This window comes from Colobus angolensis, unplaced genomic scaffold (genome assembly GCF_000951035.1).
Source record: "Colobus angolensis palliatus isolate OR3802 unplaced genomic scaffold, Cang.pa_1.0 Scaffold468, whole genome shotgun sequence".
NCBI classification, from domain to species: Eukaryota; Metazoa; Chordata; class Mammalia; order Primates; family Cercopithecidae; genus Colobus; species Colobus angolensis.
The window spans coordinates 138085-165299 of NW_012118132.1; the positions used below are offsets into that span (position 1 = coordinate 138085).

General features: G+C 40.5%; 1 protein-coding gene across 1 annotated transcript in view; it reads right to left on the minus strand.

The window, feature by feature from the left end:
- Positions 1-27215, minus strand: part of USP31 (ubiquitin specific peptidase 31) — a 136258-nt gene that overhangs the window by 37323 nt on the left and 71720 nt on the right. Inside the window, exons 4-8 of the mRNA XM_011958325.1 lie at positions 13277-13414; positions 11641-11729; positions 11455-11547; positions 10686-10821; positions 7259-7403 (exon numbers count right to left, since the gene is read on the minus strand). Of these exons, the coding sequence (XP_011813715.1) occupies positions 7259-7403; positions 10686-10821; positions 11455-11547; positions 11641-11729; positions 13277-13414 (601 nt within the window). The remainder of the gene's footprint in view (positions 1-7258; positions 7404-10685; positions 10822-11454; positions 11548-11640; positions 11730-13276; positions 13415-27215) is intronic.

Consider the following 27215-nt stretch of genomic DNA (forward strand, 5'->3'; position numbering starts at 1 on the left):
AGACATTTATGCAGCCAACAGACACATGCAAAAATGCTCATCATCACTGGTCATCAGAGAAATGCAAATCAAAACCACAATGAGATACCATCTCACACCAATTAGAATGGCAATCATTAAAAAGTCAGGAAACAACAGATGCTGGAGAGGCTGTGCAGAAACAGGAACACTTTTACACTGTTGGTGGGAGTGTACATTAGTTTAACCATTGTGGAAGACAGTGTAGCAATTCCTCAAGGATCTAGAACAAGAATTACCATTTGACCCAGCAATCCCATTGCTGAGTATATACCCAAAGGATTACAAATCATGCTGCTATAAAGACACATGCACATGTATGTTTATTGTGGCACTATTCACAATAGCAAAGACTTGGAACCAACCTAAATGTCCATCAATGATAGACTGGATTAAGAAAATGTGGCACATATACACCATGGAATACTATGCAGCCATAAAAAAGGATGAGTTCCTAACCTTTGCAGAGACAGGGATGAAACTGGAAACCATCATTCTCAGCAAACTATCATAAAGGCAGAAAACCACACACCGCATGTTCTCATTCATAGGTGGGAATCAAACAATAAGAACACTTGGACACAGGGCGGGGAACATCACACACCGGGGCCTATCGGGGGATACGGGGATGGGGGAGGGATAGCATTAAGAGAAATACCTAATCTAAATGACAAGTTGATGGGTGCAGCAAACCAACATGGCATATGTATACCTATGTATCAAACCTGCACATTGCGCGCACATTTACCCTAGAACTTAGAGTATAACAATAAATAAAGAAAAGGAATGAAGTACTGTCTCATGCTACACCATGGATGAACATTGAAACATTATGCTAAGTGAAAGAAGCCAGACATAAAAGGTCCCATATTGTATTTTATTTATATGATTTTATTTATATGAAATAGCCAGAATAGGTCAATCCAGAGACAAGAATGCAGATTAGTGGCTGTCAGGGCCTGGGGGGAGGGGAGAATGAGAAGTAATTGCTTAATGGTCATGGCGTTTTCTTCTGGTGTGATGGAACTGTTTTGGAACTACATAGAGGTAGTATTTGTCTGACACTGTTAATGTACTAATACCATGGAAGTGACCACTTAAAAGTGGTTATTATGTTAAGTAAATTTCACTGAAATTTTTTAAAAACGAGAAAATGACTATCAACATGATACGCCAAAATACCCCTCCCACTCCAGCAAAGACAGGGATGTGTGGACAGGAGGACAATCCAGGAGAAGGTGAGGGCACTGTATTAAAACAAAGGGGTAAGTGAACATCTCAGCTCTTTCCCATCACTCAGCACCTAGGGTGCTGGCAACCAGGCCCCACCTTCCAACAAGGAGTATAGAAAGGTCTCCTTCAGGAATTTAACCTGCCCCACAAGAATATATGAGGCCAGGAGTTCAAGACCAGCCTAGGCAACATAGCTAGACCCTGTCTCCACAAAAAAATTAGCCAGGCAGATGGTACACACCTGTAGTCCCAGCTACTCGGGAAATTGAGGCAGGAGAATCACCTGAGCCCAGGAGATGGAGACTGAAGTAAGTTATGATTGTGCCATTGCACTCCAGCCTGGGTGACAGAGTGAGGCTGTCTCTAAAAATCAAAAACAAAATACATAATGGGAGTGGGAAGGGGGTCACTACTCACAACAGCAATAAAACACCTAGGAATAACTTTGAAATAGGTGCAGAAAATCACAACTTTCCCAGGAATAAAAAAGGCGAGTAAATGCAGATATCACGTTCCCGAGTAAGGAAGTGCAATCCTGTAAAAATGCCACCCTCTCCCAGTTAATTCTATACATTTACCCCAACCCTAAAATTATGATTATAGGAACTTGACAAAACTATTATCAAATGTACCTTAAAAGTATAAGTAAACAAGGGGAGCCATAAAACATCTAAAACTGAATAATGAAGAAGAGGACGGCACTGACAGTAACGTTTTTCTGCCCTCCCCTAAACCAGTGGTTAACAGTCCTGGTAGCACATTAAAATCACCCAGGAAGGCCAGGCACAGTGGCTCACGCCTGTAATCCCAGCACTTTGGGAGGCCAAGGTGTGCCGATCACCCGAGGTCAGGAGTTCAAGACAAGCCTGGCAAACATGGTGAAACCACATCTCTACTAAAAACACAAAAAATTAGCTAGACGTGGTGGCAGGCGTCTGTAATCCCAGCTACTCGCGAGGATGAGGCAGGGGAATCGCTTGAACCCGAGAGGTGAAGGTTGCAGTGAGCTGAGATCGCGCCACTACACTCCAGCCTGCGCAACAAGGCGAGACTCCATTTAAAAAAAAAAGAAGTTTCAGAAAAGACAGGATATTTACCTATTGTCAAAGTATCTCACCACAAGATGCTTATTAATTACAAGGGGAAAACAGTAGCTTAGTACTAGGGGAAACCTGGCAGACATCGCCTTCAACCTGGCAGGTATCGCCTTAGTTATCAAAGTTACTGACAGCAATAGGACACATAGGTGTCACGTACCTCCTGCTATGATGCCATGAGAAGAACAAAACATTTCATGGTATTTCTGCCAGAAATACATAACCGGAATCTACCGATGACAAAATGTCAGTCAAACCCGAAATAAGGATGTTCTACAAAACAAAGGGCTACACTCTTCAAAAATGCCAAAGTCATGAAAGGCTAAAGAACTGTTCCTGACACATGAAATCAAAGAGAAATGACAACCAAGCAAAGCATGATATTTGATCCTGCATAAGAATTTTTTTTTAATTTTGCTATGAAGTACAATAGTGAGACAAATGGCAAAATTTCAATAAAGTCTACAGGTAAAATGATAGTATTTCAAATCTGGAATACTGGAGAGAAGTCCAAGAATATAATCAATATGCATGGTATATTTCTGATGCTCACTCCATCTGGAAGTGGATCATGCAGTAACAACTTGACAACTAGTAAAAAATTATCAGGCTAAAAAAATTGTAGTATTGTACCAGCCTTAATTTCCTAATTTTCATAACTGTACTTAGATTATGTAAGATAATAATCCTTGTTTTTAGGAAATACATGATGTATTTAGGCACAAAGAGTTAATATATCTGCAATTCACTCTCAAATGGTTCAGAAAAAGATTATAAACACATACATATTACAGAGAGAGAACAAATCTGATAAAACAGTAAAATGTTAACACATTGGGGCATCTGGGTGAAGGATATATGGAAATTCTTGGTACTATTTTTGCAACTTTTCTCTAAGTCTGAAATTATTTCAAAATGAAAAGTTAACAATAGGCATGCATTTTTTTCAAGAAGCACTGTTTTTCTTCTTTGCTTCTTTAATAGGAAGAACTGTGCTTGAATTCTGTCATTCACTGATCTCTTTGCCCCAAACCATCATTCACTTATCCAATCAACATTCATTAAGTCCCTACCATATGACAGGTATTAAGGAGGCTAATGAAAGGCAGATGAAAAATAACCCATAGCCTTCTCAGTCTAGTAGGGGACACGCACATACAAATAAATATTAGGAACTATGTGATGTCATAATATTCGTATGCACAGAAGGTCTGTGTCAGCTGATGAAGCCAAGTCTGTTACTAGAGGTCACAGAAGATTCCGGGGCTCCAGATAAGACTGAAAGGAATTCCTCAGGCCAAAAGGGATAAGGCGTACATTTCAGAAAGAGTAACCAGCATGTACCCCAAAAGTCCCACAGGTGTGAAAACACATGCATTATTGCTTTAAATCCTCCTAACACCTATGGAACAGGTACGACTCCTCCCCAGACTGTACCTGTGCCCCTAATCATGAGGGTTTGATAGCAGACACATGATGGACTGGCAGAGGGACCGAGGTAAGGGCAGACAGGAGACTCTGCTCTAAGAAAGAATGATGGCCTAAAATAAGAACAACAGGGCAAGTGGAGCAGAAGGAATGAGTATAAAATATTTAGGAGGCAAAATGAACAATAAGGGTTCACGTGTGAACAGGGTGAGGTGGAAAGAGAAGTTTGATTCTCAAGCATCTGTCTTGGGAGACTAGATGGATCACGGTGTCACTCACTACAATAAGGGATGTGAGAAAGGAGCCAGTCTGAAAAGAAAAAACAGAACACTGTTTTAAAAATTTGAGGAGTCTGTGGACAATCGAGGTGAAAATAGTAAGCATCTGGATGTGAAGTGGGATTTCGCATCACATCTGGATATGAAAGTAATAAGTAATCAGGCATAAAGACAGATGGTATACAAGAATGGCAGTTCAAACCGTGAGTGCTGAACAGACAGGCCAAAGAGAGGGTCAAGACCAAGACAAAGGATGAGAGCAGGACCCTTGCGAACTCCAAACTTTAAGGGTGGCCAGAAGAAAGGCCCCAGCAAAAACACCAAGGAGGGAGGGTCAGGTGGGTCCTTGAACACAGGTGGTGTTGTGTTCAAGGTCAAGCCCAGGCTCAGCGTAGCAGCTGCACTCCTCCCTGATCCACACGCCTCCATTCTGTTCAAGTGCCCAAACTCATCTCCACCCACTCTGTTGACCTTGCCTCCTCCTTTGCTGGGATTAAGTCTTCCTGATCCAAATCACTTTGCCTTCCCTATGCTCCACCTTGAATGTCTCCATCTTCACCCACAGTCCCCCTTCTTCCTGTCTCAGAAGAAAATGCCCCTTCACCTTTTAAAGGTTGAGCACAATCTACGACCTGCGTTTTACACTAAGGTCAAAAGGGGAAAACACACCCTGACTCCCTCTCTGGCTTTCTGCTTATTCCTTAGCCCATCTCACTCTGGCCTCTGCCCCTCCCTCCTACTGAAACTGCAAGCCCTTTCTTCCACACTTCTTTGCCTTGGATAGCCCACCCATCCTTTACATTCAAATCTGTCCCCTCCCCTGTGGCACCACCCTGATCCAGCCCAAGCAGTCTTAGTGGCTACCTCTAACATTTTCCAATACTTCCATTTATACTTTACTTGGAACATGGATAATACTCCTACATAAACTGACCAAGGCTAAACTATTACTAAGAGGTCACTAAATGGTGAAATTTTTGAAGGCCAGAGTTTGGTCTTGGTCTTCTTTGTGGTCATCAGTACCTCCCACATTATCTTCACTAAATAACTTCAATAAATCTCTGTTTGGATAGTACCAAAAACCTAAAATACACTTATTTGATATTTACCACTCATGCCAATTACAGCAGAAGTTATCTACAGGTGCACAAAAATATTTGTAATTGACTGATTCATTTATTGCTGGAGCAAAGATGGTCACCTCAACGTTGGCTTACCAGTAACGAACACCGGAAGCAATAACAAGAAATACAAAAGTAGCTTTCATTTACTGAAGACTTAGTATAGTCAGTCCCTGCGGAATGTCTGACGTGACTGATCTCATACAGTCTTCACATCAACACTATAGTGATTATTCCTCTGCACTTCATGTAAAGAAACTAAAATTTTAAAAAACTGGGTAAGCTAGGAAGCAGCAGTCTCCCCAGGTCTGACAAAAAGCCCAGGTGCTAGTCTCCCTTATGCTAACACAACTACTAAGGTGACCATGGTTCTGGTTTGGACCCTTACAGAAAAATCCAATGAGGCTTCTATCATTTCCATTACTCTATTCATGGAAGTTTACCCATCTGCTCGAAAAGTCTGTTAACTGGAACAACTTGACAGCCACCATGAAAGAATAATGTTGGGTCCTTACCTTACACAACACAAAAAATTAACTCAAAATAGTTCAAAAAACTATAATATAAGAGCTAAAACTATAAAACTCTTAAAAGAAATTATGGGGTAAATCTTTATGACTTTGGATTTGATAAAGTGTTAGAGATGACAACAAAAGCACAAGCAACAAAAACAAAAAAAGATAAACTGGACTTCAACAAAACTAAGAACTTTTGTGTTTCAAAGGACATCAGGTAGTTAAAAGATCACCCACAGAATGGGAGAAAATATTTGCAAATCATATATCTGATAAGGGTCTAGTATTCAGCACATGCGAAAATTCCTAAAACTCAACAACAAAAAGCAAACAATGCAATTTTTAAATGGGCAAAATATTTGAATAGACATTTTCCCAAATATGATATGCAAACGGCCAACAAGCACAAGAAAAGATGCTCAACATTATGTCAGTCACAAACACAAATCAAAACCGTAATGAGATACCACTTCATACCCACTACGATGGCTAAAACTAAAGAGTCAGACAATAATCAAGTATTGGCGAGGATGTAGAGAAACTGGACCCTCAAACACTGCTGATAAAAATGTAACACGGTGCAGCACTTTGGAAAACAGTCTGTAAGTTCCCCCAAATGATTAAACATACAGTTACCACACGACACAGCAGTTCTATTCCCAGGTATGAAGAGAAACGAAAACATAAGTCCACACAAAAACTTGTGTGGAATGGTTCACAGGAGCATTATTCATACTAGCCAGAAGGTGGAAACAACCCAAATGTTCATGAACAATGAATAAACAAAATGTGATCTATTCAAACAAATAAAGTATTACTTGGCCATAAAAAGGAATTAAGTGTGATATATGCTACAACATGAATGAATCTTGAAAACATCACATTAAGTAAAGCCAGTCACAAAATACCATATTATTTTATGATTCCATTTATATAGAAGTCTAGACTCGGGAAATCTGTAGAAACAGAAAGCAGAATAGCGGGCCGGGTGTGGTGGCTCATGCCACCACTTTGGGAGGCTGAGGCAGCCGGATCACTTGAGGTCATGAGTTCAAGACCAGCCTGGCCAACATGGTGAAACCCCATCTCTACTAAAAATATAAAAATTAGCCAGGCTTTGTGGCATGCGCCTGTGATCCCAGCTACTCAGGAGGCTAAGGCTGCAGTGAGCCGAGATCACACCACTGCACTCCAGCCTGAGCGACAGAGCAAGACTCTGTCTCAAAAACAAAAAACAAAAAACATACAACTATGGCACAGTGTATCTTCCTGAATGCTATAAGATGCCAAAAAGGCTACTTAAAGGAGGTCACAGTCAGTCCTGAATCTCAATATGAGGTTTTCCCAACTAAACTATGGACATATCTTTGCCTAAAACAGTAAGAGTTGCCTTCTTCTAGGAAAATATTACTATGAGTTTTACCATTATACCATCAAAAAAATATATATGTGTATTTTACCACAATTTTTTTAAAAATGTGTATCATTATATAATAGACATCTAAAAAGGTAGACTATAGTTAAACCTGCAAACTCAGGTGGCATTATGGAAACAGGAGCTCACTTACCTCTTTGACTGAGAATTCCTTCAGGCCTAAATATTTCGGGAGTCTCAAAGGCAAAAATGCAGTCGCTTTCATGGACTGTTTCCAGGTCGTCTGTATCACAAAAGGAACGATGGAACCCATCATAGTACATTTCTGTTAACACAATCTAAAAATAGGAAAAATGTAAACAGTTGGGTAACTGGAAATTCAATACTAATTGATCTCCCAATTCTATGAACTTCTCCAGACCATCAGGACTGGCAGTGGTCTGAGAGAGCTCTGAAACATCTCACAGAGCCCACTTTATTTGTCTTTAATGAGAGAATCTTGGAAGCACAATATCCTCTGAAACTATATTAACAATATACAGTCACCCCTCCATATCTGTGGGTGCTACATATGTAGATTCAACCAACTGCAGATCAAAAATATTCAGAAGAAAAAAAAAGGATGATTGAATGTATACTGAACAGTCTTTTACTTGTCATTATTCCCTAAACAATGTAGCATAACAACTATTAACATAACATTTACACTGCATTAAATATTATAAGTTATCTGGAGATGATTTAGAGTATATTGGAGGTACAACTATTATGTATCCATAAAATAAAAAGTAAAAATAAAGTATACAGGATGATATGCTTAGATTCTATGCAAATACTGTGCCATGTTGTAAAAGGGATTAAAGCACCGTGGATTTTGGTATCCTAGTGCAAGGGTTCCTGCAACCAATCCCATGGACACTGAGGGACACCTGTACTCTGATGTCAGAACTCTACGACTCTAACTCCAGAGTTCCTCTAAGTTTTGGTATAGAAGAGAACCAGGAGATCATAACGTCTAACCCCCATTTTCACTGAAAGGAGAGAAGCCAAGAGACTTGCCTCAAGTTCTACAACGATTCAGCCTCATGTCGAGGATGGAGTCCACATCTGACTCTGAGGCTTTCTCCCATATCATTTTATTTTCTATTTTTCAAGCCTAAACCATAGATATTTGTATTGAAAAAAAAAACTCAAATGTCAAAAATACTAACTAGTTAAATGTAGTATAGCCTTACTGGAATTATAAAGCTACTAAAAAGAATGAACTATATATATTTGCACTAACATGCAAAGATCTAAGTAAATACAAAGCAAGGTAAAAACAGTAAGTGTAAACGATTCTACTTATATAAAATCATTAACGTATATATGAACAGAAAAAATCTAAATGAATACTATATAACATAGTATTAAAGTTAGTAACCCTTAGCATTAAGATACCTAGTATGATGAGATACTTCCTCTTTCTGTTATATTTCTGAAATGGTTGAGTATTTTACAATAAAACAGAAAAAAAGGACAGGCATGGTAGCTCAAGCCTGTAATCCCAGCACTTTGGGAGGCCAAGACAGAAGGACTGCTTGAGGCCAGGAGCTCAAAACCAGCCTGGGCAACATGCCAAAACCTCGTCTCTATGAAAAATACAAAAATCAGCTGGGCGTGGTGGCATGCGCCTGTAGTCCCCACTATTTGGGAGGCTGAGGTGGGAGGATTGCTTGAGCCCACAAGGTTGAGGGTGCAGTGAGCCATGATTGCACCAATGCACTCCAGCCTGGGCAACCGAGTGAGACCATGTCTCAATCAATCAATACATACATACATACATATATACATACATACAAACAAACAAACAAAAGAAACAAAAGATGGAGAGGAGAACACTGGAGACACTTAAAGACTTTATTACATGCTCAGCTGCGCTGTCTACTGAAAAAGCATTGGACTGGGCATACAGGTTCCAGTCCAGCCTATCACCAACCAGCCCTGCAAACCTGAACAAGTCACATGTCTTCTCTGAGCCTCTTTCAAATAAGAGAGTTGGACTGGACCCCTGAGGTCCCCTCTACCAGCACTAACATTCTGCAGATTTACCAGGTACAAAGGGGTTGGTGGCATACTCCACAAATAGTCCAGCAAAAATGTTCCTGGCACATTTTCCTTCTAATGAATTTAATGACCATGTTGTTTTTCTGCCGGTGAACATGCAAGTAAAATTCACTCTCTTCAGCAAACTGAGGTCAACAGCAAACTTGTAATTATTTCACCAATTTAAACCACATGCAAAAGGAGCCAGACAGTGCTGGAAGCTGTAAAGATGCAACCAGATTTGCCCTGGACACCACCAAAGCCTCGCTCCCTCTCTTTCTGCCTTTCCCTAATCCTGAAGGGAAAGAGCCAATGGGCTTTTCAGAGTAGGAAAGAATATGAACATTTTATCAACATGCCAGTACTTGGCCTACAAAAATATGAGATATTTGCCATATTAGGGTAACACTGCTGGTTGTATTTGTTTTACTGTGGTAACTTCCCAAATGAGGCCACATAAGGCCAAAGTATAAAACACCTTTATTATTCCAGGAATTACATAGTAGCTTCCAGAAGCTACTATCTAGGGAAAGCAATTTAGCTACTGAGTCATCTTTCCTTAATAAATCTTAAATAAGGAATGTTTTTCCAAATAAAATAATAATAGCAAATTGAGTAAAAGCTATATGCAGAAACATGTCAAGTCCAAACAGGTCAAAAGTATTTTTGGTCAATTTCAACATAACTGCTTATCAAACATGCATCCCAAAAGGGAAGTGGCATGGGCACAACTTTCCTTTCTCTTCTCTAAACAAGGTAAGAGACTCTGGTCTAGCCATAATGAGAAAACAAAACGTATTGAGCATCTATTACGTATAGAACACTGTACTAGCAAGATATCCACTCTTACCACCACAAGGGGTTTTCTAGTGTCACTGCTCAAGTTTTCAAAGCCTCTTTGACTATCAAACGCTGCGAGGACGCTCCACTGCCCACATACACATCCATAGGAATGATTTAAGAAGGATTAAGTAATTATACGTTATGAACAAAGCTACAAGAAGGTCTTGGTGTAAAGTCACAGCTTCTCCTTTTCTTTTTTGAGACGGAGTCTCGCTCTGTTGCCCAGGCTGGAGTGCAGTGGCATGATCTCAGCTCACACCAAGCTCCGCCTCCGGGATCACACTATTCTCCTGCCTCAGCCTCCTGAATAGCTGGGACCATAGGCACCCGCCACCACACCCGGCTAATTTTTTGTATTTTTAGTAGAGACGGGGTTTCGCCGTGTTAGTCAGGATGGTCTTGATCTCCTGACCTCGTGATCCACCTGCCTCGGCCTCTCAAAGTGGTGGGATTACAGGCGTGAGCCACCGTGCCCAGCCTCCTTTTAAAATTATATATACAATTACATGAAACATGAAAAGTTTCTCTATATATTTTACTCTTTGGGGTCTTGATTTTTTTTCCCCTCAACTCTAAATGCAACTGGTTTTAAATCTCTAATCATATTCGGCAAAGAACTATAAAAAATTCTAAGAGAACAGAAAGCAATACTTTTGTGGCTCGTGTGTAACTGGCCTTAGCAGACTTATTACCTGATCCGTGGGGATCTTTGTTTCCATAGACACTGCTTCCCGAAGTCTGGCAACAGTCCCAGACAGAGGCACAGCCACACCAATCCTCATGCAGTGAGAACATTTCCCTTGATACACTACAGTGACATAGAGAGGCCTGTACAGATCAAAGTCAGATCTTCTCATTAGTCACTTATTTCAACTAAAACATAGAAATGCAAAATAAACCTGAGCTGAAATCAACAAAAATCTAAAGCTAACCCACAGTGTTACTCTGAAGCCAAATGGAAAAATTTCACTTGGCTCTAAGCAGAACTATCAAACAATCGTCAAGATCTTTGGAAAAGGCAATCGTCATAAAATGAACACTCTATGAAGCAAACAAAAATATATCTACACTTCATTCTGTGCTTTGTATTTTCTTTAGAACAGCGTTTAACTCCTGGAAATGTTGAGAAATTGTTCAAAATAAAGCAACTAAGAAACAAGAAATGTAAAGTAAGGTCTCTAGAGAATCTTGAAGCCACTCAACAGCCCTCCCTCTCCCCCAATACTATGTGAGGATGACAAACCGGGTCAGACTAAACAGCCTCTGCTTGCCTCATGTGCCTGCTTACCCTGCAAACTCAGGAGGGCATTTATTCTTGTAAGGTTGTAGCAATGACTGTATTCAATCCCATTATTAATCCCATTACCTGTCTAAATAAGTAAGAAGATCTAATAGGAGCCTACAGAGAAAAAGGAATACAATAAGAAAATACAGTCTTCATTTTACTAAATCCATTCTTACCTTGTGTGGGGTAGAGGAATTGGCAAAGAAATGCAAAGGAAAGGATCAAAAGTGTTGCTCTGTTTCTGACAATGAGGACACGTCAAAGAAGATCTTTAAAACAAAAAGGTAAGACACTCAACATTAAAATCACCCAGAACTATGTCAGGTAAACAAAATAAGTGGGAACATCTGATTTGCTCATACCTGTACTGGGCTTGAAAGAGTTCTTGTACAAAAGTGCTACAGACAGGAAAAGATGGTCCCTCAGGCATCATATCAGTCTCTGACGGCGGCTTAAAAAAAAAGAAAGTACAATTTCTTGTACTACAAGACTAGGAAGAGCAATTCTTGGCTGAAGATGAAGTCAGAGAATCACAAATGTCCTTGACTTCCTTTACAAGCTATGCATCAAGTGCAGATACTTCAGTGACGGGCACCTGCTAAAGGAGCCAGAACACAGCAGGCAGGATGTGGGTCACGTGGACTCATCGCCTCACACAGACTCTGCCTGCGATCATCTCTGCATGGCACTCAGCCAGGCAGCTCCCCTTCCCCAGGATGCTCCAGTTTCCCTCCAATTCTCCAATCTCCTCCAAGAAGTAATCTTCAACCACTTTAAAAGTACTAATGGTAGCCGGGCGCGGTGGGTCATGCCTATAATCCCAGCACTTTGAGAGGCCGAGGCGGGTGGATCACTTGAGGTCAGGAGTTCGAGACCAGCCTGACCAACATGGAGAAACCCCGTCTCTACTAAAAATACAAAATTAGCCGGCTGTGGTGGTGCATGCCAGTAACTGGGTGTAATCCCAGTTACTCAGGAGGCTGAGGCAGAAGAATCACTTGAACCCAGGAGGCAGAAGTTGTGGTGAGCCGAGATTGCGCCATTGCACTCCAGTCTGGGCAACAAGAGTGAAAGTCCGTCTCAAAAAAAAAAAAAAAGTACTAATGCTTCCCATGCCTAAATTCTCTAGTACCTATTAGCTATGCTGTGTATGTTAGTGCCTAATCACACTCTACTTCATGTTGTATTTAACTTTTCGTGTCCCTCCGCCTAACACTTAGTTACTAAGCACCATATGCAGAGAGAACTGTACAGAACATTAGGATACAAAGATAATGAGACCCAGTGCCTGACCTTGAGGATGTCTCAATTTGGCGGGAGAGTCAGCCACATGCATACAGTCATATGACAGAATAGAGTGTTCAGGCACAAAAGGACCTTGAATCAGAATAATTTAACAACTTACCAAACCTAGAAATTTAAAATTTGAAGTATAGAGCAGAATTATCAAAAACTTCCCAAGGGAAGCAACTCTTTAGTCTTAATTTTTTCCATTATATAAGTCATTTTATCCATATTTGTAAGACTACATGTATACAATTAAAAATTAATCACTATGTTTCTCAATGAGAACATTCTGGGGCTTCTATAGTCAAATCCAATCCTAACAGCAGAGAAAATCCATACGCTTCCTTTGTGATTGTGTATTCATTCGAGTGAACTACAGAGTATGTGTGAAAAGAATAGAAAGCAAACATATTCTGCTTTAAAAACAGTTTAGTGAAATGGAATCACTTTTTTAAATCTGAAGTTCATCATACATGCAAATGTTTCCCCTCTCATTAGACTATAAATTCCTTGGGGACAACAGTTCTTGTATCTCACACTGCCAGCACAGCAGCAAACAAAATGAAATGTCCTTTAAGTAACCATTGAATCTTCTACTCACTCAGAGCTTAGTCAATTTCATTGTATGAATGCAATGCAACAAGTCCTCAGTAGAAGAATCTACACACTCTCATGACTAGTTGACTGCCCTAGGGGAGCATGTGTCCTTACCTTCAGAGGTGGCTGGCCACTCTGCTTCACTAAATGGTTGAGGTCTTCGTGAACTCGGTCCAAAAGCCACAGCAGAAACTCCTGGGCATCATGCTGGGAATTTCCCCGGTACTGCAGTGCATTCTTTGACACAATAGTCTATGCAGGTAAATAAATCAGCATGAACAGTTGTGAGTTCCTGGCTTTAAAGAAAAACTATTTATTCATAATCCCAAAAGGGATGCAAGATCTCAAGCATGTTAGAGAGTACTTCCCAGAAGGAGTGCAAAGTAAAAACAGATGCCAGTGTAAAAACCTTACCCCTAGAAACATGTACCAGAACCCTTAAAATACATTTAATACAGCAATTCTACTTTTAGGAGTGTATCTAAGGAAATCATCAGAACAGCCTGTCAAGACTTCTAAGAAAATATTAATCAGGGTTTATGAAAGCAAATAATTGGTAATAACTTGGACATCTTAAATAAGAGAATTGGTTAAGAATAGGAGGAGATGAAACAGTAAAGACAGTTAAATTATGATACAACTACATGACATCCTTAAGAAATACTATATTAAGTGAAAAAAGTTATAAATAACTAGTGTGAAATGTGAATGTATTCTTGCAAAAATTGTTTGGGGGGGTGTAGACATATACACACAAAGAAAAAGTTCTAAAATAACACATACCTACATATTAAGTTTTATCTCTGGGTGATAGAATTACAGGTGCTTTTTTTCCTTCTCAGTTTTCATATTTTCTACAATGAACATGTTACATAAAAAGCAGGTAAAAGTTTTGTTTCAAACTGTACGAGATTGATTTACATTGCTTTTGCTAAAATGCTGGACTTTTATTATGTAAGATACATAACAGCTTCAAGATTCATCACTCATCAACAAAGATTTAATAAGTGTCTAAGATACTAACAGCCTAGTGAGGGGGACAGGGAGAAAGTCCATGCTTACAGTATAGCATGATGGGATAGTGGTAATGGATGCCAAGTTTCTCATAGAGAGGGAAGTTACAGATAAGCAAGGAGGGAAGGCAATGAATCAGCTGAAGTCAGTATAAACTCCTATTTAGCTTAATACAAAGTGAACAGATAAATAAATAGGAGATATTTATATAAACTTGGGTTCATATCCACATATGTACACTGAAAGGAAAAGAAGTAGTGACACCCCAGTAACAACGTGCACATCCAGTGTCCATATCTTGGTTTCTAATACCATTTTCCAGTATAAAACTAGGGCTCCTTGGAGAAACGCCGATTCTAGGGTTGGGACAGGAGACATATCAAAGAGACACAGGAACCAACCTAAAAGAACTCCCAACAGTCAAAGCTGTAACAATCTGATCAAAAGAATAAATAATATTGGGTTATAACCCAATGTATAAAAATGTATAAATTGATATAACGACTGAATGAATAAATGAGGGAGAAGAGGTAAATCTTCCTTACAGAGGAATTCCAAATAAGTTATATCAATAATCCCCCCTCCAGGAGGTAGAGCTTACCACCCCTACACCTTGAGTGTGGGTTGTGATAATGACTTACTTCCAAAGACAGGAGATTGGAAAGAGGAGTGGAAAGTAACTTACAGTTACTAACACAGTAACTAACACTGCTTTAGAGAGCTGGGCAAGGTTGACACCATCAGTAGTAAGTCATGTTGCTAGCAAGTGCACTTGACATGTGATGAAAAGAACATTTTACCTCTGGTCTTCCTCCCAAAAACCCATGGCCTCAGTCTAATCATAAGGAAAACATCAGACAAAACCCAAACTGAGGAACATTCTGCAAAAAAAAAAAAAATGTGACTGGTGCTTCTCAAAACTATCAAGGACATCAAGGATAAGGAAAGTCTGAGAAATAATCACAGACCAGAAGAGACTAAGAAGACGTGACGACTAAATGTAATGTGTTATTCCATGGGAGCCTGGAACAGAAAAAAGGCACAAGAGAATAACTGGGGAAATCTGAATAAAGTGTCAAATTTAGTCAACAGTAACATACCAATGTTAGCTTCTTAGTTATAACAAATGCACTATGGTGACATAGGATATTAACAAAAGGGAAACTGAGTATGGGCTTCTTGGAAACTCTATGCTACCTTTGCCACTTTTCTGTAAATCTAAAACTATCCTAAAATTAAAAGTTTATTTAAATGCGAATATATATATTTACAAACTTTCAATAAATATAAATATGGCAGTTGTGTATAGGCATATCATGGGAAAAGAATAGAGGCTAATTAAGAAGTAGGAGGATGGCGGTGTTAACTAATAGACAAGAAACCCTTTCAGGAGATGTCATTTGAGCTGGACCTTGAAGATAAAGAGGCAGGGATTCAAGGCTGAGGAAGCAACATGCACACACACACAAAGGTACAGTATGACACCTTCAAGGAAGACCAACAAGGTCAACAGTCCTGAAATTCCAGGTCTATTAGACAGAATGGAAGGAGATGAAACAGTAGACAGATTAGGCAGAGTAGGAGGAGATGAAACAGTAAAGTCAGAGGCCAGTTCAGGAAAGATATTAAAGACCCCTCAAACATGGCACAGGGAGCTGTAAGTGAACTGGTAAATTAAGATCATGGGCTCTGGAGCATACAGCCTGAGATCAGATCCCCATTCCCCCACTTCCTATTTGTGAGGCCTGGGACTACTCTCCTCCAAAGCAAAATCGATAATAATGACTCAGTGTGATGATTAGATTTTGAGAATGTATGCCAAACATTTCACATGTAAATGAGATATAATCAGCACTCAAATTTTAGCCGTATTATATATGGGAGTAAAGAGAAAGCAGGGGGCTGGGTGCAGTGGCTCACGCCTGTAATCCCAGCACTTTGGGAAGCCAAGGCGGGTGGATCACGAGGTCAGGAGATCGAGACCATCCTGGCTAACACAGTGAAACCCTGTCTCTACTGAAAATACAAAAAATTAGCCAGGCGTGGTGGTGGGCACCTGTAGTCCCAGCAACTTGGGAGGCTGAGGCAGGAGAATGGCGTGAACCCGGGAGGCGGAGCTTGCAGTGAGCCAAGATCACACCAGTGCACTCCAGCCTGGATGACAGAGAGAGACTCCATTTCAAAAAAATAAATAAATAAAAAAGAGAGAAAGCAGGGGAGATAACTGCACAATGGGAGAGTAGTTAGGAAACAAACTAAAGAGGCAAGAAATAATGTCAGTGTAAGCTAAAGCAGTGAGGACAGAATGGGAAGGCAGATTTAGGAGAGATTTAGGAATTCGAGTGGTAGAATCAATAGGATTTGTGACCTAATGAATGTGGAGAGGGAGGAAGGAGGCATTAATGTCACTCAGGGGTCTTACCTAGATGATGAGCAACTGGTAGCATCAAGACAGAAAATAAAAAAGGAAGAAGTCTGGGAAAGAGTTCCCAGAACTGGTCCCCGCTTTCGAATACATTGTAGCTAAAGTTCTATGGAACCTCTGAATGGAAGTTATCTGGTAAACAACTGAAAACTACAGATCCCTGCGCTCACTGCAGGAGTCTGTGCTAAGGACAAAGATTTGGAATTCAACAGATGGGTGGTGGTAGAAACCTCAACTAAGGCTGAGAGTGCCCAGACATCATCTATGAGAGATCGAGTCAGAGGACAGAATGCAGAGGTAACCTATATTTAGGTGGGGGGCTCAAAGAAGACCAAGAAAAAAACCATCAAAGATGTAGTGAGAAAATCAGGAGAAGGGTGTCCAAGAGTCAAATGAAGAGAGCTTCGTGAAAAAAAGGATGATTGACAGTGTGAAATGTTGAAGAATGATAAAGGAGGCCAGAGAACTAAAAACTGCTATACTGCAATTAAGACAACGATAACAGAGGTGAAAAGAAGGAACAGATTTGCAATTTGCATCACAATCTGATGATCAGTTTGATGCGAAAACAAGAAAATGTTCATTTATAGATCTTGAGATTCAGATTTGGGAGGAAAATAACAGGGATATTACAGAGAATATGGAGGTGTCACTGACACAACTTACTGAATAAAATGAGCACAGGAGAAGGATCCTGATAACAACAAAGTTTCAAATACCTGGAAGGGACCACTGGATGCCATCTCAGAAACAGGTACACAAGGAGGAACAGGCATGATAGGAAGTCTTCACCACACTACAGAACCTCCCCACTAAATCATCAAATCCAAGGGCTTTTTTCTCAGTCTTCACATCTGTCTCCCTTTAGCATTTTGTATATATATAAACGTCCTGTGCGTGGTGGCTCATGCCTGTAATCCCAGCACTTTAGGAGGCTGAGACAAGTGGATCACCTGAGGTCAAGAGTTTGAAACCAGCATGACCAACATGGTGAAACCCCGTCTCTACTAACACAAAATTAATCAGGCGTGGTGGCACATGCCTGTAATCCCAGCTACTTGAGAGGCTGAGGCAGGAGAAATGCTTGAAGCTGGGAAGTGAAGGCTGCAGTGAACTGAGAATGCGCCATTGCACTCCAGCTTGGGCGAAAAGAGCAAAACTCTGTCTCAATAAAAAGAATAATAATAATTTTTTTAAAAAAGAAAAAACCTTATTCCATCTTGAAATGGTTTGGCTTGTGGCCTTATGTTCCCCTCACTTAGGAGAATCAAAACCAAAGGCATTAGTATGTATAATGGAAAAATGTGAGCTACAGAAGAGAAGATTTCCTAATTTAAAAAAACAAATGAATAGCCGGGCACAGTAGTTCACATCTGTAATCCCAGCACTTTGGGAGGTTGAGGCGGGTGGATCACCTGAGGTCGGGAGTTCAAGACCAGTCTGACCAACATGGAGAACCCCGTCTCTACTAAAAATACAAAATTAGCCGGGTGTGGTGGTGCATGCCTGTAATCCCAGTTACTCAGGAGGCTGAGGCAGGAGAATCACTTGAACCCAGGAGGAGGAGGTTGCAGTGAGCCGAGATCATGCCATTGCACTCCAGGCTGGGCAACAAGAGCGAAACTCTGCCTCAAACAAAAAAAAACACATAAGAGAATTGCTAAAAAACATCATTAGCACTAACGAAACCTTGGTTGACTCGGGATGGAAGACAAACATGTAGATGTCACTATACTGACAGATTGAAAGAGGAAAGCAGATGACACCAAGGTCCCCCACTTCTGACTTAGGTAGATAACGAAACCAAGAACAGAGGAAGAGATTAGGGGACCACAGCTTTGAACAAGCTGCATTTGAGGTATAAACATGATCCCAAGTGAGGTTAAATCTGGTGCTCAGGAAAGAGATCTAAGCTGGAAATCTGAATCAGAGCAGCACACGCCTATCATATGAGACAGAACCCAGAGAACATCCGGTGAGAAAAGGAAGCAGCCGGGACAGAATCTTGAACACTGGAACAGGTCACAGAAGGCCCGTGAAGAAGCAAAGAAGTGGCAGCCAGGAGAGAGAGAGTGGCATCATACAAGTGAGAACAGACAAACCTCCACGGAGGCAGAAGCAACAATGAAAACTACCACAGAAAAGGCAAGTCAGACAGGCTCTGAGGCAGATCCTCTGGAATAGCAAATTAAGAGGCTGCATGCTCATGTAATCTCAATGAAGCAGAGTATTTATCAGAGAGGGTTAAAAGAAACAAGGCAAGGGTTTGAATGACTGCCAGAGACCATTCTTCATCACCAAGGAGCTCAGTTATAAAAGGATAGAGGAAAGATGCTGTGACCATCTGGAAGGGACCTTCAGGAGCAGAGGGACCCACATGCTAAGAGAAGGAGCTAACAGAAAGGAAATATCTGAATAAAGATGATTCTTCAGGCTGTGTGCAGTGGCTCACACCTGCAATCCCAGCACTTTGGGAGGCTGAGGCGGGCAGATGACCTGAGGTCAGGAGTTCAAGATCAGCCTGGCCAACATGGCAAAACCCCATCTCTACTAAAAATACAGAAATTAGCCAGGCATGGTGGTGGGCATCTCTAATCCCAGCTACTCAGGAAACTGAGGCAGGAGAGTTGCTTGAACCTGGGAAGTGGAGACTGCAGTGAGTCAAGATCGCATCACTGCACTCCAGTCTGGGCAACAGAGCAAGACTCTTACTCAAAAAAAAAAAAAAAAGCGATTCTTTGGTAAGGGGAAAAGGAGAGATTGATTTAACAGAGGCTGTAGAGGCACTGGCCTTAAACAGAAGGTAGGTAGGAGAGATGGAAGAGAAGGGGGTAAAGGTAGTCCTGGATGCAGATAAGCTAAAGACAGGAAGACAGGGAACCTGGTTTTTTGAGTTTGTTTTGTAAAAAAAGTAGAGGACAACTGCTAAGAGGAGCTCTTAGGTGTAATAGGGGTAATGACAATCTCATGGCATATGGTTGGGCCACACAAACTGTCAGAAGTACAGCAAGCTTCTGTTCTGAATCCTCTCTCTTATGGACTCCCAATGGGGAAAAAAAAGGAAAAAAAAAAAAAGTTTTCAACATAGACATTCCAAACAAATTAACTGAAATCAAACTCTTCATTATGTTTCAAAGCAGATAATTTATACACAGCATCCATTCAGATTTCAAGGTGGAGACCACATTCAATTATCAAGACTGCATTAAATTTATTTACGCTTCTGTCCACTATCACTTCAACTCATCCACACTCATCCACCAGTTGCTGTGTTCTAATGCAGACTGCCAAGGCTGCTCAACAACATGTTTGTTGGGCATGACCAAACAAGTAACAGGACATCCACAACCCTCGTAACTACGGCAAAAACCATTCTGGGTCAACCCCACCCTAAATCACTACATCACACCCTAAAGGAAATTTAAGGAAAAGAAAATCTCAATACACAAACACAAAAGGTCCTCTTTCTGCCTTTTTACCCCTCACAATGGTAACTTATTCCCACTGCAGATACCCAGGGGACTACTTATCTTACCTCTTCCACAGACAAAACAAAACATAGAAGAATCTAATGGCCAATCCTTTAGTATGTGTCACAGAAAAAAGAAAAATAGCAGGAGTCAAGAATCCTAAGTTCAAGCTTCGGCTCTGCCACAAACCACTGATTATCAGAGGCAACTCACTGAACCTGTGATTCGAATCCTTGTTTATCAAATAAGCAGATGAGACCCCTGCATCCCAAATCTTCCCCCAAGCTCTTCCAGAGGAGTCCTGGAAAGTGATCTGGTTTACATTTTTGGTCACATCTGATGCTGCTTTGATTTCCCTTTTATGATTTTTTTTTCATAATTAAACCTTAGTTTATTTGATGTCCTAAATCTTTCTGTATGTTTGCAGTTTTGAAAAAGTTGATTATCAACGTCCTCTGTAAACAGAAGCATTGCTACAATCTGAGAAATCATTTAAGTATGTCATTTCTATAGAAAATAGAATGTGGGCCGGGTGTGTTGGCTTATGCCTGTAATCGCAGCACTTCCAAAGGCCAAGGCAGAAGGATGGCTTGAGCCCAGTTCAAGACCAACCTGGGTAACATATCGAGACCCCATCTCTACTTAAAATAAATAAAAATAAAATAGAAAAAAAAATAAAAAATAGAACATGGTCTTTCTTAAAACTAGCCTTACATATTTGTGTCTATTTTACAGAATTTGGGTACAGTGCTTCTGTTTGGAAAAAATATTAAACTGAGTCTCTTGATCTCCTGGCTTAAATCCTATACATCCTACTATAAACAAGTTTGACCACTGCTCCAATTTTCCCCTCAATTGGGATGATCCTTAGCATATAGTTACTAAATAATAAAGTAAAAGGCAAAACACTTACCAGGTTTTCAAGTTTCACAAAATTTCTCCTTACCCTTCAAAGAGAGAATGTTTTTATTTTTTTCCCTTAAAGAAAAAAAAAAAAAAAACGAGTTGGAAACATGGGTCAGAAAAGAAAAGAGCCATAAAATTAGACATGAGGGTCCTTCTTTCTGTAGAGCCCTAGTAAAGAGGCCGAAGCATCCCAGGCTCCAGGGAAAAAGTACTGACTGGTCCAAGACATCCTTCACCTAACACCAGGAAGAAGAAGAAAAAGCAATGGTCGGTCACTGGTGATCTCCACCCATGGGAAATGGATGTGGCAATACTGGTCTGACATGAATGATCGGGAGTTGGGCTCCTCTTTTGGGAAGAAGGGTAGCTTGCAACACTCAGCAAACCCAATCATTGCCCACTTTCTTTGATTATATGCCAGAAGAAACACAAAATTTGTTTCCAGTGATCAGGGACAAAACACACACACACACACACACACACACACACACACAGAGAAGAACTCGGGAGGACAACAGTATTTACTTTTTTAGAAAAAGAAATAGACAAAATGCAAACAGCTGGGTTTATAGATGGTATTTAAAAGTGAAATCTGGTTTCTGGGCTGCTGCTAGAAATAAAATAAGCAGTTGTCTTAAGAAAAGTTTCATCTTTTGAATTTTACTTTCAGGACACCTACTAAGTTGATGAAGAATAATTAGCTAAAACATGAGGGATAAAATTTGTACAAATAAATGAACACTGTAAAAACAGATACAAGCCATGAAAAAATGGTAATATAGTGTCCATGCAATAGTATGACATACTAGGACACAGAATAAACAGGGCCTTCTGTGCCCTTCATCCATTCTCCCTCCTTATCTTCTCCCCTGAGGGGAGGTCTTTTAACAGAAGGCACAAATAAGACTGAGAGACCCCTAATATTTGCTGGCTGGGGCAAAAGGCCCTTGAAAGGGACCCTAAGGCCTCTAGGTTTTCATATGTACTTCCCCTAGGGCTGGAATGCCCTCCACCACACTCCTCAAATCACCCTCCCTCCTCAGAAAGATAAGCAGGGGACCCTGGTGGGAGAGGAGAGAGAGATAAATGAGGCACAGGGAAAGGGGGCTTCCATGCAGGATGGAAAGACAACCTGATGTGGACAGGAGCAAATGCCACACACATGCTTTGGACTCTGTTCACATTTGGTCACAGAGCAAAGCATGTTATTCCTGGTACAGGTTGAGTATCCCTCATCCAAAATGCTCAGAACCAGAGGTATTTCCAAGTTCATATTTTTTTCAGATTTCTGATTATTTGCATTATATTTACCAGCTGAGCATCCCAAATTTGAAAAGTCAAAATCCAAAATGCTCCAATGAGCATTTCTTCTGAGCATCATGTGAGTGCTCAGAAAGTTTCAAATTTTGGAGCATTTCAGATTTCAGATTGTCAGATTTAGGATGCTCAACCTGTACAGAGCTCCTGATCCTTCCAGGCATAAGGGCCAAGCATAGGATAACTCAAGTATCGGTGTCCCTCATATCCAAGTTCTCAGGATCCAAACTCAGGAACCAAACAGATTTGGATATAAAAGAATATCTGCACTGCTATAAGATTAGTGTCAGATTTTAAGCAAATTCATATGTACCAGAAAGACCCAGTGGCAAGGACTCACTGCTGAATAACGACTAGTAAAGTATATATTCCTCACCTAAAAGAAAAGGCTATAATAAAGGGGTTGAGTAATGGTTACTGCGTTTCAAGAAATTGTAACGGACTCGTGAAACCACAAAACTAAGGGTTGAAGTATGGTCAAGAGCCAGGATAAAAGGGAGAAAAAGTAAAGTGGATTCAGCCAGATGAACAAGAAGCAAAAGCTATCCCAACAGATTATACAAGTAACAAGAGAAGACCTCCAAGTAAGTATTTACACAATGGCTAAAACTTTCTGCTAGAAATGTAGTAGAAAAAGAAAGGCTGGATTATGAATACCAGGGTTCAAGTTCTCTTCCTACTAGTTCTGATTTTTCTTTCTTTTTTTTCTTTTTTCTTTTTTTTTTTTTTGGTTCTTGTTGTTGTTGAGATGGAGTCTCTCTCTGTTATTGTCATTGTTGTTGAGATGGAGTCTCTCTCTGCCCAGGCTGGAGTACAGTAGTGCAATCTCAGCTCAGTGTAACCTCCGCCTCCTGGATTCAAGCGATTCTCCTGCCTCAGCCTCCAAGTAGCTGGGACTACAGGTGCACGCCACCACGTCCTGCTAATTTTTGTATTTTTAGTAGAGATGGGGTTTCACCATGTTGCGTAGGCTGGTCTTGAACTCCTGACTTTAAGTGATCCTCCCATTTCAGCCTCCCAAAGTGCTGGGATTATAGGTGTCAGTCACTGTGCCTGAACTTTCTACCATTTTTTACTTAACATGTGTTTTCTCTGAGCCTCAGTCATCTTTTCTGCAAAATGGGAATGGTGATAGTAATGCTTTTCTAAAAGGATTACTGTAAGGCTTTAATGAGATCATAAAAGCATTTTATAAAGTCTAAAACTCTGTACCGATGCTATTATGCAGTTTTGAAAAACAAAAAAAAAGAAAAGAATCACCCTATAATACTACATGATCCTTAAAAAATGCCAAAGAGAAGGAGAAAATATCTAAAGCACTGGTTCTCAATCCTGGCTGCACATTAGAATTACCTGGGGAAAGTTAAAAATAAAAACCACATCCTGGCAGCAGCCCACTGCTAATTTTTTTTCAAGTGTGACTTATTTTTAATGACTATTTCTAATGTGAAGCCAAGTCTGAGAATGAACACAGCCACACTGGAAAAGCTCTGGAGTTTCACTTCCAAAAGCACCAAAACTTACAGGAGGCTCCTTTGTCATAAGTGCATTATATGACCTCTTACATTATGTTTTATTCATATCTCCAGGACATACCATCTCACATGCATCACTAGACAGTGAACAGGAATAATGTCTTACTCAATATTACTTCCCCAATACCTGGCAAATACAATGCTTGGTGCAAAGGGTAACAATAACAGTTAATATTTACTGAGTGCTTATACTGTATCAGGCATTACGCTTATTGCTTATAGATGTTGTTTTCTATAAAATTCACCCTTAACGGCTGGGTGCAGTGGCTCATGCCTGTAATCCCAGCTACTCTAGAGGCTGAGGCAGGAAGATCGCTTGAACCCAGGAGGCGGAGGTTACAGTCAACTGAGATTGCACCACTGCACTCCAGTCTGGGCGACACTGCGAGGCTCTGTCTCAAAAAAATTATAAAATAAATAAATTCACTCTTAGGAAATTCCCTATGCTGTATTCTTATTTATAGATGAAAAAACTTAGCCTCAGAGAAACAAAGTAACTGTTCTAAGTTATCACTCTTCTTTTTTTCTATTTTGAGACAGTCTCGCTTTGACCCCCAGGCTGGATCGCAGTGGCGGGATCTCGGCTCACTGCAACCTCTGCCTCCCGAGTTCAAGCGATTCTCCTGCATCAGCCACCCAAGTAGCTGGGATTACAGGTGCATATCACCATGCCCAGCTAATTTTTGTATTTTTTGTAGAGAAGGGGTTTTACCATGTTGGCCAGGCTGGTCTCAAACTCCTGACCTCAAGTGATCCACCTGCCTTGGCCTCCCAAAGTGCTGTGATTATAGGCATGAGCCCACTGTGCCCGGCCAGTTACCACTATTCTTCAGCCTCATCTGATTAAAAAAGTCTTAAAATATTTTTGCCCATAATCCTTTTTCAACAAAGTCCCTTAAAATGCTTTGTCCCATATAGGACTCAGCATCATACAGGGCTCAGGTTCTTCATTCTACATGTCACTTTTCAATTAGACATAAAGCATGACTGAACTACAGCTGTACCAACCCTGAGGCTTCAGGGAATTTATTTGCTTTTAAATAAATCCTTGTTAAGCAGTTTTTGTTTTGTTGCAATTTGTATTTCCTCCTATGACTGAAGTATGGCCCAGAAACAAAAATGCAGTTTATCTAATTGGGATGTTATTATTTGAGGAGTAAGGAGGAATGCAGATGATGTAGAAAGATCAAGTTGCAGCATGTGAAGAACTATGTCCTGCCCAAGTGTCCCAGGATGCTAGAGAAAGCAAACACACCAGAGACAAAGATCTGACTTTGGGGAACTCCAGCTGTCTCTCATCAGTAATGTAAAGGGGGTGTTCTTCACCTTACAATGCTCAAGCTGCTCTTCCGGTGGAGATTAATTCCACCAACAGTCCATCCTTCCCTGCACAACTTAAGTGGCCAAACGTTGCTGACTCCAAGTTTAGAGTCAGCTCAGGTCACCAAAATGTATTTAACTACCCAATTAACTAACTCAAGTAACTCAAGATACTTTTGAAAGCATCTTCTTTTTGGACTCTTTTTGTCATTTTCCAACACAATCTACAATTCTTTTCAACTATAGTAAAACAAACCCTTTTTTTAAGGAGGAAGGGGGGAAATTTTGACTTACAATCAACACAAAAAAGCAAACATGCAGTCCCAATGCAACTTGGTCATCATACAGAAAGAATGGTAATCTGAAAGAGTTAAAAGTTAAAACTGGGCCAGGCACAGTGGCTGACACCTGTAATCTCAGCACTTTGGGAGGCCAAAGCGGGCGGATCATGATGTCAGGAGATCGAGACCACGGTGAAACCCGTCTCTACTAAAAATACAAAAAATTAGCCAGGCGCAGTGGCGGGAGCCTGTAGTCCCAGCTACTCAGGAGGCTGAGGCAGGAAAATGGCGTGAATTGGGAGGTGGAGTTTGCAGTGAGCCGAAATCACGCCAGTGCACTCCAGCCTGGGCAACAGAGCGAGATTCCGTCTCAAAAAAAAAAAAAAAGTTAAAACTGAAAAGTCATCTAAATATCTAATAATTATTATATGTTCCTATCATGAAACATTATAAATGGTTGAGGGTTTAAAAAGCACCAAGTTGTACACTTTAAATACACACAATTTTTATATGTCAATGATATCTCAGGCTGTTTAAAAACAAGAGATAGACCTATGGAGCTTTAAACGAAAGTTTTCCATTTATAGTAAGTCTAAATCCAAAGCCCAGACCAACCTCTGGATCTTAACCACTGGGGAAAGAGACAGCAGCCAGCATCAAAGAAAAACGAGAGAAAGAGAGAAAAAGAATGTATCCACGGGCCTTTTCAGGCCATCCTGGCTTGCCAGGTGGTGGGAGATGAATGCTTAACCCTAGGAAGAGAAAAAAGGAATGGCAGTGGCAGCTTTCTGAGCAAGTAAAAGAAAGTACAGAAGGAACATACAGACTTACGAACTCAGCACAATGGCCCTGCACACAGCACAAGAGCCAATCAATGTTCTTTGCTGAGTAGCGCTCCTCTCCGAAGTGGAAGTAAAGTGACCTATACATCCCAGGAGGCAGAATAAGGTGGGAAAGGCAAGGAGTAGAGGAAAACTGAGATAAGGCCTTGAACTACTCCTAAGCCAAACATGCATATATTTCTTCTATAAACACAGACAGATTATATATACACACATAAGAGGCAAAATCCTCTTGATTTTGAATATATTGACATTTGATTATAACAGACCTAAAATGTTTTTGACTGAACAGCTGATTTTATAAGGGGATCCAAAATATTCTGGAAATAACCTTGCATTGACTCATTGTTCTGCTATTACATCTTTATAACTGCAACATCACTTAGTAGTAACTAAGGGAGATTATTCATAAGCAGATCCAGCAAGTTTCACTATAAATTATGCATTCACATCACCATAAACTCAGAGTACTCCCAGTAAATTTTAACTGCCTGAGATACTTGCAAGTCACAGACCTGCTGTGGTACTCTACACAGCCAACCCTATGGATACTTGACAGGCAAACCAGGCTGACTCTTAGGCCTCCAATCAATCACAGCCTCCACCCATTCTTTCAATCCTGGCCACAAGAATCAGATCTCCTAAAAACCAACAAAGACACCTCCAGCTCATCCTGGCTCCAGTTTTCTCCCAGCAAAGTAAAATTTAGAACCTTCCCAGCCTAGGCCTGGCCTGGCCCAATCTTGACCAATTCTAGTCAGTCCAGGCCTTGGTCATCTGCCTGTCTTATGTGGATGCTAAATGGATGTGTGTGTGAATATACGGACAGTAAAAAAAGACAACGGTGTGAAATCAAAATAGGGCAATTCCCTGGTATCAAAATGTTACTATCATACAGTAATTTCAAAGAATAGATCAAGCTGTTCTCCTTCACTACTAACCA